General features: G+C 36.9%; 1 protein-coding gene across 1 annotated transcript; it reads right to left on the bottom strand.

Annotated features, from left to right (window-relative positions):
• Window positions 1-8,437: 8,437 nt before the first annotated feature.
• LOC116714862 (aryl-hydrocarbon-interacting protein-like 1) lies at window positions 8,438-13,121 on the bottom strand. Its single transcript, XM_032555620.1, has 5 exons — window positions 13,026-13,121; window positions 11,261-11,440; window positions 10,978-11,166; window positions 9,273-9,449; window positions 8,438-8,614 (listed from the first exon to the last, which is right to left on the bottom strand). The coding sequence occupies exons 1-5, from the start codon at window positions 13,119-13,121 to the stop codon at window positions 8,438-8,440; spliced, it is 819 nt and encodes a 272-aa protein (XP_032411511.1).
• Between the last annotated feature and the right edge of the window lie 4,674 nt (window positions 13,122-17,795).

Here is a 17,795-nt window from a genome sequence, read left to right as displayed (position 1 = left end):
AAATTAGGTGTTAGTGTCATTCAGGCAAAAATAATTTTAGCTCATTTTAAGTTTCTGACAAATGACTTTAAAGCTGCAGTATGTAATTTTATAGAAATATATACGTATATATATATATTTATATATTTGTTGAAACTCACTATGCTGTTACAGTAGGATATGAGACAATCTGTGAAAACAACAACAAAAAAATCAAGCTCCTCTGTCTTCTCCCAAAATAACCAATCAGCGTCAGTGTCAATCACCTCTCCATATGGCGCTGCTTGTACCCCTGTGCTCTCTGCTACTGTAGTTAGCATAGCCTGTTGAGAATGCTAATGATGCGTTCACACCAAACGCGTTTTGACCGACAGACATGTCAGGTTTACATTCAGTCTCTGTGGAGGCACGGCGAGGCTGCGACCAAAGGCTGCGACCAAAGGCTGCGCTATTTGAAGCGCTTCATGTCCAGGGTGTTCAGAGCTAAATGTCAAGGGTCTGACTTCAAACTGCACATGTCGAACTTGATGCGTCAGACATGTTTGTGACGTGCTAAACGCATACGGTGTGAACGCACCATAAGGCTGGTTAGCATGGCCACTGATTACGACGGTTTTTCTGTAACGGTAAGTTGTTTCTCTGCCATTAGCACATTTAACAGAGTACATGAGGTTGATTGACAACACTAAGACCCGCCTCCTGGCTCTGATTGGGTGTTTTTGTGCTTTTCTTTAGACGTCAGTAGTAGCTCAGGGAGGAGATCGATCTTTTCACACACTGTCTCGTATTATAACGTCACAACATAGTGAGCAAACACGCGAAAAACATATTCTTCATAAAATGTACATACTGCAGCTTTAACTAATTTTAATTTTTTGACAAATGAGTAGATCTAATCTGCTTGGACATCTCTACCCCATGACTGTAACATTACTGTATTTTATTGAGGCTTTTATGTAATTTATAGTAAGGAGCAAATTTGAAATGGAAGAAAAATTTACTTGAGGTTTTTGATAACTTTTTTTTATCTTAAAGCTTCAGAACATTTACATGTGCCAAAACTTTTCACTGCAGCTACAACTAGAGGCCTTTTTGGACGACCAACTTGGCCCATGTTATTTTTTAAAACGACTCAAGCTCAGCCGGAAAAGGATTGATAAAAGATGTGAAAAGCAACTCAATTAAAGATTTTGACACATATTTTCAATTGGATTTAGATATGGCCTTTGACTAGGCCATCATTAAAAAGTGTCAGTGCTTTCAGAAAAAGAAAAGGGTGATTTTCTTTTTATCAAGAACTGCTTAAAATATTGGTATATTTAAAACTCCTGTTTTGTTTTCTTATTCTGTTTAAAACAACAATGAGGTTCAGCATTAATGAAAAAACTAGTTATTGAATAATCATCATGATAATCATGATGATTATCTCTGTTAAATATTCTGTTAAACTGATAATCATCTCTTATTATCATTTAAAAGCGCAGTTAGTTTGTGACTCCAGGTGTTTTGAAATGTATCACATGGGGTTTATAAAACCTCCTTATAACCAAAAGTAAATCAGGGATCAAAAATTTAATTGTGAGTCTTTAAAAATGTCCAATTAATTTTAAATCGGCATTTTAAAATTATATTATGACATGAATTTGCAGAAATACAAAAATCAAGACATATCTTATTCTGTTTCTGTAAAACAAAAAAGAATGCAAGGAGAATCTGTGTAATATGTAGAAGCACCATGAACGTGTTTTTAGGTTTGCAGAAACATATTTAACTTTTTTACCCTTCATTAACTAAACTAAGATGACAGGAAGCTTGTAACTTACATTTATCATGCAATAAAAATAAATGATCAGTTTTTAACACCAGTTTGTAAAGAAACGCTGCGTTCTTGCATGGCAGTGCCTCTGTCTTCAGGCTAGATACACTCACTGATGCTTTTTCTGTTCCTCAGCATTTAATTTCTGCCTATGCTAAATTTTATTCAGCCAACAGTTAACCAGATTTCACTGTCGCCACCGGCAACGGCAGAAACACTGCAGCGAGCCTGCCGTTTCCACAGAACTGCTGCGCTGAGGGGATGAAACGAGAGACTTAAAATTCAGCAGACAACATGACACTGACGACAGGAGAAACAACAACACGGCACCAACTTAGAGGAGGATGAGAAGGTGATGAAAGGTTGTGGAATAGTGACAAAAATGAGCTGGAAAAACAGCGGGAAGACATAACACTGCAATAATAAGATTTAAACGTCATAAGGAGAGCAGTAGGGCTGTGGAGACGTCTTAAGCTTGACCAGTGGAGTGCAAAAACTCTCCCCTGTAAAACATATTTCAACAGTAACATCACATTTTGTCAGGTTACAGCCACAAACTGCAATGTGTTTTACTGGAATTTGTATTTTTATAAGTTTTGTATATCTTTGGAGTAAAATAAAAATTACACAAATCTGTCTTTTATAGAGGAGAAGAAGAAATATAAAATGTTCTGTTTGACGTAAGCCGTGTTGTGGACGGCGGAAGCATGAGGAAGAAGACGCTCTGGTCACATGAGACTGAAAACACTATTCTCACAGAGAAAAGGATGATGGGATGCAGGTCAGTGATCAGAGGAGAATGGATGGGAATTATAACGTGTCAGTTCGATAAATAAAACTGGGCCGATGTGAACAACCAATTTTTACTTTTATTTGTTTGTGGTTGTTATTCCCACCCCCCGGGTGTGTAAATGGTAGTGAAATATATACAATATCAGTAAATATCACTTATAGCCCTTAACAGAAATATTAGTACCATATATAGATATCGGCCCACATTTGGTATCGATGCATCCCTAAATATTTACTTAAAACAAGCTCCTATATCCAGCAGAAAAATTACTTGTAAGTTACATTTTGTCTTATTTTAAGTGTAATAAGATATTTGCACTAGAAACTAGACAAAAATTACTTGGTAAGATTTTTAGCAGTAAGGAATAATATCCTGAACATGCAACCAAAGTCACAAAAAATGGTTCAGATCTCAACATATTCAGGTGTTAGAATGGCCCAGTCAAAGTCCAGACCTAAATATAATTGAGTCTGTTCCAAGACTTGAAAACTGGCACTTTATCCAGTTGGATTGAACCATTTTACAAAGAACGGTTAAAAATATTTACCTTATATTTGAAAAATTGCTAGACAAACCCTAAAAGTGTTGCAGTTATAATTGACAAAAGACAGATTACTCCAAAGCTATACAAAACTTATAAAAATACAAATCCCAGTAAAACACACTGAAGTTTGTGGCTGTAACCTGACAAAATGTCATGTTACTGTTGAAATGTGTTTTTGCACTTCACTGGTCAAGCTTAACACACACACTCACAGCCCTACTGCTTTCCTTATGACGTTTAAATCTTATTATTGCTGTGCTATGTCTCACACCTTCACCTTCCTGCTGTTTTTAAATCAACACTTTGTAGGAAAGCGGTTCTTCAGCAGAGACAGGAATGCTGGTCAAAGTTCACAGGAGGATGGATGGAAATACAGGACATTTTTTGTATTTAGAGGCTGTAAAAAAAAAAATTAGGACAAATACCATAAACATAGGACAATGACAAACGGCTCTGGTGGAGCCAGCTTCAGATTGTCAGAAAAAAAAAATTAAAACTATCCTCCTACCACTTCCTGTCAGCTTATTTGACGTTTCCTCCAGTAGTAATGTCCAGCTGTTGACTTCTGTTATGTGAAAAAATTGTTTCCAATTCAGTTTTACAAAATACATTCATTTCAAAATGGCTGAAAACCCATCTCATTGTAGGACTTTTTTTTTTTTTTTTAAATTGCCGCGTTTATATTAAGCAAATTTATTTTCATAATTTCAATTTGCACAATTCTATGGTTACTGGAAACGCAGCGAGTGATACTGAAACCAGCTGAGTGCAGCTGCATGTTGACAGTGAGCCTGGGCCACTTAGGGATGAACTAAGAATAAATATTTAGTTATTAATTAAAGCTTAAAAACACAACAAAACCAGAACACAAAGCAAAATTAAACACTAGGAAAACTACTGAATAAACCAAGTGTAGAAAAGACTTGGCTCGTTACAAAGTCGCAGCTGCAATGAGTGGTTTAGCTCAAAGCTGGTCAAAGTTGGACTAGCCTAGTCAAAGTTCAGACTCAAATCAAACTGTGAATTTGTGGCTAGACTTGAAAGCTGATATTCACAGCCGCTTAAGCCAGGGATGCCCAACGTGGGTCCTGGAGGGCCAGCATCCTGCACGTTTTAGTTCTCTCCCTGGCGGTATCAGCAACCTTTTCAGCATGTCAGTGTTCTTCTTAGGCCTTCTAACGAGCCATCATTTGATCCAGGTGCGTTAAACCAGGGAGAGAACTAAAACATGCAGGATGCCGGCCCTCGAGGGCCGACTTTGGGCACCCCTGGTTTAAGCTATAGTGCATCAAAGAGTGGGCAAAAATCTCAGTCTTTAGAAGAATAAAGCTGGTGGAGACAAATCCCAAAAGATTTTCTCTTGCAGCAAAAAATAGTTCTGCAAAGTTTTGACTCATGGGGCTGAATGTATACGCATGCTACCATTTTCAGTACTTATTTGAAAAAGAACCATGCACCCTTTTCCTTTATGCACTTCTTTGTTTTGTTCTGTCACATAAAATCCCACAAAATAAGCAGACGTTTGTGGTAGTACTAAGAGAAAGTGGGAAAAAGTGAAAATCATGCCTTTAAGATCACTTATCCATAACTGCAGTTGTTTGGTATATAATTAGTGACTTAATCTCAGATTTTCATTCATACCAAAATATGATCAGATGCAGTAAAAGTAGGGGAGCACCAAAGTACATAAACTAACACAGAATAATCAAACAGTGTAATACTGAAAATCCAGGCTGTGTCTGAGCATTCTGTCACAGGGTAAGGGGGGAAACTTGTGAGGCTCTGAAGTGGCGGCTGTGCCAACTTGCAAGGCTCCTCTCGCCTTATATGACTAGCCATGAGTGTGACAGTGCAGTTCCCATGGCTGCTCCAGCTGTAAAACCTGGGGTAATGTCAACCTCATGTCCTCCTACGCACTCTCTGCAGAATCCAGCAGGTTCTCATGGAAAGTCAGAAACATTTTAAAAATTTAGCTGAAGTAGCTTAACGCAGGTCTGGACTGGCTCTTTGTTTAATGGATCCTTCATATTAAAGAAAATCATTTTCCAGTAATTGGGGTAGATTTAAACTCTAAGAATCAGATCATTTATTAACTAAAACAACCTTAAAGAACACTAAATTTTCGGTTATATCTGACACTTGGCAACAGTGCAGTGTTCTCTCTGGATACTCCAGCTTCCTCCCACAGTTCAAAAACATGTCAGGTTAATTGGTTTCTCTACATCAGGAGTGTTCAAGAATTTGACATTTGTGACGTCATTTCATCATTCCAGGCGCCATGATGGACGTCGGAAGTGGGAGTATTGAACAGAGCAATTGAAATTGTCTTCCCAAGTTGTTTTTCTAGTTTATTTATGGCTTCTACTTGTTCGATTCGAGCTAATTTGTCTGTGAAGGTAACACACCTAGATGAGGCTCACAGACGGCGGTATTTACAAAAGTTGGAAATAGCTAACTTAGAAACCGACCCATATCTTCTCCCTCCTGAGGCGTTGATCAAATTACCGACTTTGCCTGAATTCAAACCATATGATTTATGTCACCATGTCATAAACAGCGCCTCTCCTCACACCGGAGCAGGTTTAAAAACGTACAAAAGACAAGATGCTAACCAGTTTTTTTCCATACATGCTAGGCTACATGACGGTGCGGCATTGTCTCCATGGTTACCAATAGTTAGACGCCTACCTTCTCCATTATGCAATATTTAATATATTTCTAATCATACTTACTTATAAAGTATATGAACGTTAATTTTCCTACCCTGTAAAAAGTGCAAATCAGCGGTTACACCGAGGACTGCCAGTCATTACTGACAGCTGCTATCCATCGCCGCCGCCATCTTTCCTCATTAAAAATGATAAAATAAAATTACAAGTTTGGTTTCTATCCTTATCTGTTTGGGATAGGGTAGGGTAGCGCAGCACCCTACGACCATTTTAATTTGAAACCAACTAAATAGAAGCCAGATTGGGTTACAGATGTCTTGTTTTTAGACTGACTTTAAAGGAGCGCATTGGTTGTTTTCACGTCCGTCATGGCGGAATGGGCGGACCTCTGGAGAGCGTGACGTCACGGACAAAGGGTCAGTATCACAGATTTATTTCACTAGACTGTTGATGGTGACAAATTAAAACAAATTTAAGTGAAATGTTCACTAATAAACAAAAATCTTAAAAGAGAAAATTTTATCTCTCGATAAACAAATTTTTACTTTCATTTTAATTTTTGTAAAGGAAGAAATATTTATTATTAACTTTGAACAAAACGTTTGGCTCATATCTTCCTTAAAAGCCGGGTCCTCTCGGCGAGCAGCGGGGCAGCTGTAAAACAACCCACAACAAGGCGTGTTGACGTCACAGATCACAGAGTTTAATTCATACAAAGCAACGCATGAATCAGTTAACAAAGCTGCAGAGGTACAGAGATATACATTTTATCACAAAATAACAACAGACAAGGGGAAACAGACACACACGAAACACAGAGACAGACAAAGGCGCCCACATGGAGAAAAGATGGAAAAAACTCTCTCTCTCGGCGTGCTGACCTGGAATTTTAAACTAAAGAGGTGTTTCCCTATTTAATATATGCAAAGAAGGCGTTCTGTTGTTCAACCAATCAGAGACCTGTTTCGGCCCCCCAAAGAAACTTGGAAACTCCCCTCATTACAGCTCAGATGTCTGGTTTTTATCTAAGTAAAAGGGCGGACCACTTCGTGCTCATCTCTGTCCGACACGGGCGATCTCGGGCGGAGAAGTCCCTGTTTTGAGATTTCACAGATAACTCTAACGTCTATCCCACACATTCCAGCGCCGTTTCCATGGAGATGCTAATTTTATGGCTTTTGTGTGCTCTTAAACAGACAGTGGAAGGCGTCTGCTTGTCTTCTTCGGGCCTCTCTCGAAGGGTCACACAAAGCCTGTTTTTCAAATAAGAGTGCTTAATATACCTTTACACATGTTGTAAGATTAAGTGTATTTTTAGCACTAAAATAATCATTTTCCTTAACATTTTATACTACAGTACAACACAAACACCCAGTAGATTTTTTTTCAAATTTTGACACTCAGAAATTTCTATGTTTTTTCTAGAAAATTTATGAGACTCAAGTCAAAATTTCTGAGTTTTTGGAAGAAATTTACTTCTTTTTTCTTCAATCTACAATGGCCCTAATGCCCCATTATAATAACATTTTGTAAGCCATTGGCAAATTACTTTTAGACGTTTCCTGACAAAACTTTTGTTAAACATAGGTCTGTATGGTTGAGAGTAATATTTTACTTTATGTGTCATAACATTGACAATCAAGCCCTGATTGATGTAATCCAATAAGTAAATACCAAATTCTTTGATTAAAAATAAAAATACAAAAAAGCCTACAATTTAAAGTCGGTGTGGTTCGTTTATGCTACAGTTCTTCTGCTGAAACTAACAGGATTAATGTTTTTCACAGATTCTTTCATACAGACCAGATTTTCTACACCAGTGAACCTGTAAGGACCCTGTTACTGGTTCCTATATCGACTTCTCTTGGACCACGATTAGCAGGTGCCAGCTACCTGACACTCCAGTCAAAGCGTTATTCTCTAATTCATTAAAACTAATCCTGACCTGCTGATCACATCTCAGTTTCTGTCAAAAGCACAAAAATCGTCAAGCTTGATGAGTTTCAGTGTTTACAATAAGTGACAGCTCACTTGCTGCACAACAATCCCCACATCTTGACAAGTGTCAGCTGTAATAGGATAATCAATTATGGCATGCATAATAGCATTAGTGTAGTTACATTACAGAGTCTCAAAAGCCTTTGCATTTTTATAATTTCTTCTTTTTTGCCTTGAGGATTGGTGCATAATATATTTTGAGCCCTTTTTGGTAACAGTGGACTAATAAACATTAAAAAGAGGCCTTAAACTATGTTTGAACATTAAAACACCAAAGGAACTCGATAAGAAATTGTGTTTTCTTCGTTTTTCTCTGTTTTTGAGCACATCAGTAGCCTTGAGCTTAGAGGACAGCAAGCATATGGTGAGATTTGCTGGTTCACATCTCTGGAGTCAATAATAACCTCACACTGTTAAACCACCTCAATGCACAAGATTAACCGTGGAGCCTCCAATGCAGCTGCTAACCTCAGAGGTATAGCGACACAGACGTGGGAGTGTGAAGCTTGGTGACGCAGGGAGAAGAAAAAAAAGAAAAACGAAGATGGAAGAAAAGACAGAGTACATTATGTCATTTCTTCCTGGAAGAGATAAATTAAATACGCGATTCCCAGCATAGCAATTTCCTAACATGAACCTTACAGCAGTATTTCCTCCAAGACTTTGTTGTTACCTTTGTGTTTCTCCAGCAGCTCCGTTGTGTGCTCTATGACTTCGTAGTACTCCTCCAGCTCCAACATACACTGGCAGTAGTTCAGCTCCAGGGGGACAATCATTCGCCCCAAGTTAATGTAGTCTACATCACCTGGCATCTCCTAACACATGCAGAGATGGGAGAAAGAAAACAGGACATGGCCATGGTGCTGCTGTCACTCTGCAGTTCCTCGTAAAGATGAATAATTTACTTGAACTTGATGGGTCTGGTGGGTTTTTTAACTGATTCAAACAATAAAGGGATTTGAAACAGTGACTAAAGCAAAAACATCTCTAGAAGGTGACCCATGATGTTTCCTACCAGATTAGAGTAGCTATACAAAAGATTTTTATTAAAGTTTTTGCTCAAAATCATTCTTAGATAATAAAATTTCATTTTAATTTACTTTCAGAATTAGATATTTTGGGGCCTCCTGTCACTTTAAAGCCAAATAATCTGCTGCTGGCCACACCCCTCAACTCTACGTTTACAGTTGCACGTGAAAATGGCTGCAAACAGATTCACAATTATACAACCATATATCTTTAAGAAGCAAAGGTGGAGCCTCCTGCACAACCAAAAAGAATGCAGCAATTGGTTTCTGGATGGTAGGTCACCAACAAAACACTTGTCTTTTCCAGCAGCCATTGTACAGCGATAAAACCAGCTGACCAAATGGGATAGAGGTCAGCTTGGGTTGTTGTCCTTCAACATTCATGAATGTGTTAAAGGACAGAAATGACATGTATAACAGTGATTTATCCCCATCCTTTACTCACCCTGGACTGCACTGTTTTTAGCAGCAGGACGGCTTCCTTGTACTTGCTGGCAGCCTCTCTGAATTGTTTCTGCCTGACCAGAGCGTTGCCCTGCATGTGGAGAATGGGCACCGTCTGCAGCTTCTCGTCCTTCTCCATCATCCACGACTCTCTGTGGTAAGACAAGGGGTCTCCTACCTGGGAGCAGCAGGGGGGAGGAGGAGAACGCAGCAGGATAAACATGCAGCAGAGCAGAAAAAACCCTCCAGCAATGGAATGAAACAGTCATCCAAAAATATTTTTAGTTATGTTTTATAAATACATTACATTTAGATATTCGTAAATGTTAAAAGTTTGCTAACTTTTCAACAGCTTGCTTAATTTAATGCTAATAAAAATAGTGCAGAACAAATAATTGAATTTCTTTTATTTAAGTCTTTGCGCTCTACAAAACACTATTAAGTTTAAAGGAAATTACCTTTAAATGGATCTGTTCTTGCAGTTTATATAGTGTATTGCAGGACTTTTTACTGCTTAAACATTTTGCAGGTAGAGGTCTAGGTTTTGAAGAGCACAAAGTCTAAATAATTTCCTGCGTGAACTTTTACGTTGAGGCTACACAACTTAAGTCAGAGATCTTAAGTTTTCCCTAAGAAAATGGCATCAAAAGAAGAAAGAATATAGATTTTACATCTTGAAGCATCAAAGTCCCTGATGAGATTCAGCTTATTTATCTCTTCAAAGTTGAATGTTTGTAGACAGAAACAGGTTTTTTTGTCTATGCTGTCAGTGCATTGTAAATGTTTCTTTTGTTTTATCTATTGTTGTTGCATAAAGAGGGAGGACATCTGATGGTTTTTTTCTTTGCTTTTATTCTACAGAAGCCCTGAGGTGCAAACCTTCAAACAAAAACACAACATATCTTCAGGAAAACAAAACCATTATACAGAGTCAGTACAGGTGCTGGTCATTTATACTCTGATGTTTTGTTATGAAAATGAGTTACGGGTGAATGCTCTGCTGATGTAGAACAATAAAAATCAATCAAAATGGAATATATCATAAATAATAATGTACATTGCCTTGTACATGAGATCTGACCATTTCTACTATTATTTACATCTATAATTTAACAAAACACTTAAGTTCTATCAGAAACTAGCTACAGAGGCTACACATGTGAATACTAATGGTATGTTAATGAATACAAAATGATTGGAAGATGGAATCAAATGTTGATAAAAATAGGAGCCCGAATTGGTTAACGAGAACCAGCTATAACATAAAAACAATTTCAGCAAAAATAGCAAACAAAAATCCACAGCAAAATATTAAACTATTTAAAACATGAAAATAAAAGAAAAAAACTATTAAAAAATAAACTTCTTTACATACCACTGAATATAAGATTTTTGAATAACTATCACAAATACAAATATTTATGTTTGTTTTGCTGGTAATCCAAGTTCTTGTGTTTTCATGGTGTATCTCAATTCTTTGTTTTTTTCTTGTATTTTGCACTTTAGTCCAAAGGTTATAAAACGTTTTCCAAAATATTTTACCTGAAATTCATTCTTTCTGCTCTTATAAGGTATTTATGACAGAAATTATAGAGTTGTTGTGCGCCCCCTGCTGGTTTGGAGGCATTGAGCAGCTTCCTATTTGAACTTGAGCCTGCTCTGGGGCTAATAATCTTTAAATCATCTAATAAAACTCTGTAGCTCACCTGCAGCAACTCCATGATGAATATGAGTGGCTGAGGATTTCGCATTATCTCGTCGAGCTCCGGGAAGCCAGTGGAGTGATAGTGGAACAGGTTCCCCATGCCACACATGTGTTTCTGCCCCTCCAGGGGGTCCTTCCCTTGGGCAATCAGCCTCATTCCCTTCGACACAATGGGATACAAGCCTGTGTGCTGAAACAAATTACACATAAACAAAAACATTGACATCATAGGGCTGAAATAAAACACATTCGTATGCTCCATGAGTATGACCTCTAGGACTCACAACGGCGTCACACCAGAACTCTGCCACCTCTCTGACCCGCATGGACGTCAACAAGGGCTCCCAGATTTCCATCTTGAACATCTTTCCGACAAAGATCTCAGCCGGTCTGCCGACCAGTCTGCTGTCATCAATGACCGTTCGCTCAAAGTTGTCCAGCAGGGTTTGGAAATGGAAGACCACCTTAGATGTACAGCGGGGAAAATACAGAAATGTATTTCTGACATCACGCTCTCTAAGTTTTTCCTAATTATTTCTCATTGTTCCTCCTATTATTCGATCACTTCTGTAGTTCCAAGCTGTCAGTTTTTCTTTGAATATATAAGCATTTTTAATTTAAATTGCCCTGGTGGTGAGTGCTTTAGTGGCTCTATTATTTAAAAGCACTTCATACCGAATTCCAGACACTTATTATGCAACATACACTGTAAAACATTTGAGCCGCATTTCGTTGTGTCTACTATCTTCTTCTCTTTAAGTCAAATAAATTTAGCGAATTTTAGATTTTGAACCTAAATGTGTGAGTTTGTGAAAGATAAACTTAGTTGTGTTAGTTTTTATTAATTTTGTCAAACCTCCAAGAATTGAACAAACTAGAGTTTTTAGGTTAGCACTTAAAAAAACTGAAAGTAGAAAAAGACAGGAATGGGAGCTATTTCCCCCTTAGTGGCCTGTTTCAGTATCCTGAGATGGAAATGCGTTACATTGATCGGTGTTTTATTAAGGCAAATGTTCATTTTAATGTGATTCTCAGTTTGCATGGCTTGAGGATAATGTCCTGTTCACACTAAATGTTTTTGAGTAGAATTCATTGTTATGTTTAATAAAATTCATTATCAGATCAGAAATTTTCTTCATGCAATTTGAAACAATAATTTTAATTATTCAAAAGTAAAATAAGTTATTTTAACTTGATATTGTGAGTGAAAATAATATAGAAATGTGGCTCTTAAACTAGGCGAGGGCAGTTTTTTCTAGTATGATGAAGTAATAATTTGGTTTAAATTGCACCATTAAGTTAAAACTCACAATTCAAGATTAATGGACTTTAAAAATAATGTTTAGAAAACTTGTCTCTTGTTGTTAAACCAGCTTAATGAACTTTAATTTCTGAGTTAAAATCAAAACAATTTTCTTATTGACTTAAACTGCATTTTCAAGGCAGTAGGTGGACTTTCATTTTCAAGTTAAACCAACCTCAAATGTTTTACAGTGTAGAGATGGAGGGTTTTATTAGATCTCTCACCTGTTTGTTATAAAATACATACAAAACCTAAATCACTGTGAAATTATGTTGAGTCCTAACCTTCTATTTATAGCCTGTGACAGACAAAACGTCTAAAAGCGGTGTGTGTGCAACTGGGGTAGAGTGGAAAGACACACACACGCGCACACACACACACACATCCCCACACCCCCACACACTGGTGAATGGAAATTCATGCTGTCATTGTCATGGAAAATATTTGTCACAACATCCAGGCTCAGTGCCATATGGCTGGATGGTGACTGGGAAGGAGGGGAAAAGTTGGAGACCAGCAGATCAGAGGCTGAACAGGAAGTGGGCCAAAAAAACATGTTGCAATTTGGTTGACCAAATGTTTGCTTTGTGCATGAGAGCTAGACATGGAGTAATTTCCCCCTCCTTATGAATAATTCAGAAGATCTAATTTAGGTGCATAAAACCCATCTATAAATGCACACTTAAAAACTAGAATTGTTATTTAGTTTATCAGCATTTAACACCATTAAGGGAATTTAAAGATACCTTTGTCCCAGGTGGGAAATGAGGCAGAGGTCCTTTCCCACCTGCCAGGATTTTCTTCTTGACGCCTGGATAGTTGAGAAGGTACGTCTCCTCCATCGCCTCGCTGAATATTAAACAGAAAAGTTTGAAGATTTCCTTTCCCCCTTCTTTGGACGTGCGCTCTTCTGGCTTTTCTAATTAGCCCAGTGAAGAGAGTCTTGGCTGGTTTGCTGCTCTCTGACAGATGGTGGGATTAGCCAGGGTTTGGAGATGGCCACTTTAATCTGTGGAGCTAATCCCTCGCCTACCCTGACGATTGGTGGGGCAATCTTTGCAGCAAGGAGCAAGGAAGCCCAGACTCTTCTGTACGAGAAAGGTCTAGAATGCTGTGGGAAACTAAAGATCATACTGAAAACAGATAAATATGATGAACTTGATGACTTAACTGTAGATATCTAAACGCAGTTATTTGGTTCAATGGCGGCGCAAAAGGGGGGGCTGCAGTTCCCCCCATGACAATATCAGATTACTATTTTATTTTCCATCTAAGTTAATATTTTTTTCAATATGCGGTAGTTGTGATATTGTATACAACTAATAATAATAATAATAATTTTTAAAAATCAATGATTGTATTTTGATTAAAAATAAAATCCAATCTTGTGACAGGAAATAAACTTGTATACCTATTTTTCACTTCTGGTGTAGCGCATAATGCGAAAATGGATTATTTTCTAACACCCACATTTCATATAATGGAAACAACAACTCAAAAGGAAGAAGAAGGAAACATCGCAATAGTAAGCGTGACTGAGACAGTAGAGCATGTTGTGCTATTCTGTCAATAATATGAGGGAGGAAGACAAAAGTTGATTCAAAAATTTAATAGAATTAAAGTTAAATTAGATTAATTGATTTATTTGGAAATATTTGGAAAAGTAAAATGTATCAGATTATATTTTGCTATTTTAAATTAACACGGTTATTGTGGACCACCACAGTCTGGTGGTCTGGTGGTCCAGACCAGTCTGGTGGTCTGGTGGTCTGAAAACATCGAAGAAGAAGGAGAACTCTAGAGGAAACTGTGGATAAAATAGGAAAGTCCTTGTCACCAGTTTGGTAGTATTTCAAATATTTAAAACAAAAAAACTAATCATTAATAGTCAATACTGACTAATATGAATGATTATATTGTGATATGTCCGTCAGCCATATTGCAGTTATTCGGTTCAGAATACCGATTATTCAATATCCACCTTATTGGTGACTGTTGTAGTTTTCTTCTCTGTGTGTCGAGAACGAAGAACAAATCCATCCATCCATCCATTTTCTGTACATCTTTGTCCCTAGTGGGGTCAGGAGGTGCTGGTGCCTCTCCAGCTACGTTCCGGGCGAGAGGCGGGGGTCACCCTGGACAGGTCGCCAGTCTGTCGCAGGGCAACACAGAAACAGTACAAACAACCATGCACACACACACACACACCTAGGGAGAATTTAGAGAGACCAATTAACCTGACAGTCATGTTTTTGGACTGTGGGAGGAAGCCGGAGAACCCAGAGAGAACCCAGCATGCACAGAGAGAACATGCAAACACCTTCTTGAACATGCAAACAGCTGCACTGTAGCTGTAGCTACAGCTACAGCTACAGTGCAGCTACAGCACTGTAGCTGTGCAGCCACTGTAGCAGCTGCACAGTGGCTGCTACCACTGTGCAGCCCTCACGAAGAACAAATTATCCTTAATAAAATACTTTGCCTCTTTTCGCACCTGTAGGAAAAACAATCTCTGGTGCTGCCATCGATTTGGTTGCACCCTATGAATTGTTCAGTTGAAAATAAATCAGATGACTACAAAAAATAACCACTCTTTTTCAGATTTAATGTATTTTGTACTACAGTGTCTATATACATTTATAGTAATCAAAACAGGCTGAAGCTTCTACTACTGCTTCAAAACATAAGCATGTATTTTTAACTACACAGACAACAAAAGTAATTGATTTTCTTTTTTCTCTTTGCACGCAACAACCTGTCATTGATGGTTTATTCAATGACAGGTTGAATAAACGAGTCTCTTTCTACAGTCTTTTTTAAAACTTTCTTTCATGATTCAAGGGTAAATGATAAATAATAAAATATCTAACCTCATCGGATTGATCAAGAAAAAGGTTTCATCTTTAGTGTTGTCAAAAAACCTAAAAAAAACAAATCATACCTTGACCTGACAGTGTTGGATTTAAAAAAAAATCATAGGTTTTTGGTAAAGTCATGTCTTTAAGGAAGGTGCAGTTTTCAGTTTAACATTAATACAGAATTGTGTTGTAAAAGAAATTTGTTTAACAATATGATAAGACATAACAAATTTATTAAAACAATGCAAGGTCAGAACAAAAATAAAAAAAGAGTCTATCAAGTTTGCTCTAGCTAGCAAACTTACAGGTTCTGGTCAGTAAATCTTGTGAAAGTGTTTCCTAACAAAGGGAAGACCGGTTTTATGAAGTTTTGGATTATTATGGACCAATGATTCTTCCATTTGCCTTTTGTTAAGAAAAGTGAGTCTGTGTTTGATGCTAAAGAGAATAAATCTGTTTTTGATAAGTTCTGACTCGAGCATCATGGATTCGTCCCCTACCGGGTTTTTGTTTTACACTGCTGAGAAATGTCTGTGTGAGAGCAGCTGATCAATCTTATGGTAAGAATATTCAGATAATCTAAACAAAAAGAAGCCTCAGGAGCACATATGAAATTTTCCTATTACAATTGCCATCACTTACTGGAGTTAACTAAGGGGTTCCTCAGGGCTGTGCTCTAGTTCCACTTCCAATCTCAACATAAAATGCTTCACTGGGATTACATCATCCAATAAAAACACGACTGTGTAATAAACGTCCACAATTAAATACATATTAGTGTAGAAAATTAAACTTTCAAAAATGGCTAAGCGTCAGATCACACTGAAACCTAATTAGAGCAACCTCATTTTACTGAACCTCAAAGATTTCCTTGAACATCTCAAAGGTTTATTCAGAAGGCAAATGGATGAAGGTAATAGATACCAACTTATTTAAAACAGCTCAGTATCTCTACCAACAACATTCACTGTTACTACATGCAGCTCTGTGTACTGTTCTCAGAAGACCTCAGTAGAGCTTTTAAACTGGACTTAGCTTCTAGTTTAACTGTAGGACACCAATGGCCTCCATGCAATTAAAACTAATATATTTTTTAAATATCTTATTGTTGACATTATGTGTCAGTCTTCCTGGTCAGCCAATTAATGTTTTTATAATTGTATTCCATTCAAATGTGCATTTTAATTAATGCTTTCCTTTTTAATTGTTTTTAAAAGTATTGCCAGTCATTTATATAATATAGTTTTAGTTTATTTCTGTTGTTGTGCTTATTTATTTTGTTTTTGCTTTGTTGCTCTATTATGCACTGTACTTCTGATTTTAAGGCGTTATATAAATAATTTGGAGTAGATTAGTGAGACGAGACATGATACAATGACATATTTCCTGTTGGGAGACAATAATCAATTAGTAAGTGATCAGAATTGGCCAGATTTTCTTTGAACAGTGACCAACAGGTCAAAAACAACTTTTTTGTCCTTTTCATTAAAAGTAAAGCTCTGAAAATGACCTCCATTTGGGTCTACTAAAGCCTGAATCAACTCTTACTCTTTGATGCTCTTCATTTTAAATGAAGTGAAGTTCAGAAAAAGACAAGAGAATAGACACATAAAAGAAAAATAACACCCTTACACATATTCAGCATTTTTAAAATATATCTCTGTAAAAGAAGATGGGTCAGAAAAAACCCAACCAATTTTAAATGTCAAATATTCAAACTATTATATAATTCAACTTAGCAATTTCACAGAAGCAATTTCTTGAGTTTCTTTTAGAAAAACACCTAAACTATTATCCTTTAATCTATTATCCTTTAATCTGTTTCTATCAGAAATGAGGATGGATTTGTTTTGAGGTTATCTGGCCACAGATGAGGATCACTTCCTGTAACAGAACCATCCGCGCTGCCTGGAGGATTCTTACAGCTTCAACCTTGAACATTTCTGCGTTATTTTTCGTTTAACATTTAGTGTGAGGCACACAAAAACAGAGACCAGTAAAATAAGGAGAATTATTTAGGACACCTGAGAGACTTGCTGATGGCAACCTTTTGGTTTTGTTCAGTTTCCATCGTTTCCCATTTGTTTCATGAGCAAAAATAAAGATCTTTTACATGTTTGGCTGCTAAGCAAAGACAGTGGTTATGAATAATGGAAGAACTTCACTTACCCTCTGTGTGAAACAACTAAATAAAGTGAGTGTATCAACACTACCTTAAACAGTCACTTAATCTGACCCACTTATTTTAAATTTAATTCATCCTTAATCTGTTGATTGAAATTATTGTAAATGTAAATTTTGCTAACAAAATTAGGAAAATGTACTTTACTTTTTATAGAAAAATAAAGCTTTTTAATTAATATTATTTTTTTATTAACTGGAAATCACCCCACTTCTTCTGGCACAATTTTTTAAACCATTGCTTAATGAAAAAAAAGAGCTAACTTTCTTCATTAATTTTGAAGTTAAAAAAGGCAGAAATATAAAATTTTTTTAAAGCAATGGTTTAAAAAAAAGTGCAATTAATAGCAAATAATAATAATAAAGAAAAAAGTTTATTTATTTGTACCCTAAATGGATGAAGCAAATGCTTAAAAAAATATGAATATGCTGGTACATGTCTTTCTCATTCTTACACAGAAAAGACAGAAGCAAAAC

This window comes from Xiphophorus hellerii, chromosome 23 (assembly GCF_003331165.1).
Source record: "Xiphophorus hellerii strain 12219 chromosome 23, Xiphophorus_hellerii-4.1, whole genome shotgun sequence".
NCBI lineage: Eukaryota > Metazoa > Chordata > Actinopteri > Cyprinodontiformes > Poeciliidae > Xiphophorus > Xiphophorus hellerii.
This window is presented reverse-complemented; position numbering and strand designations above follow the sequence as displayed.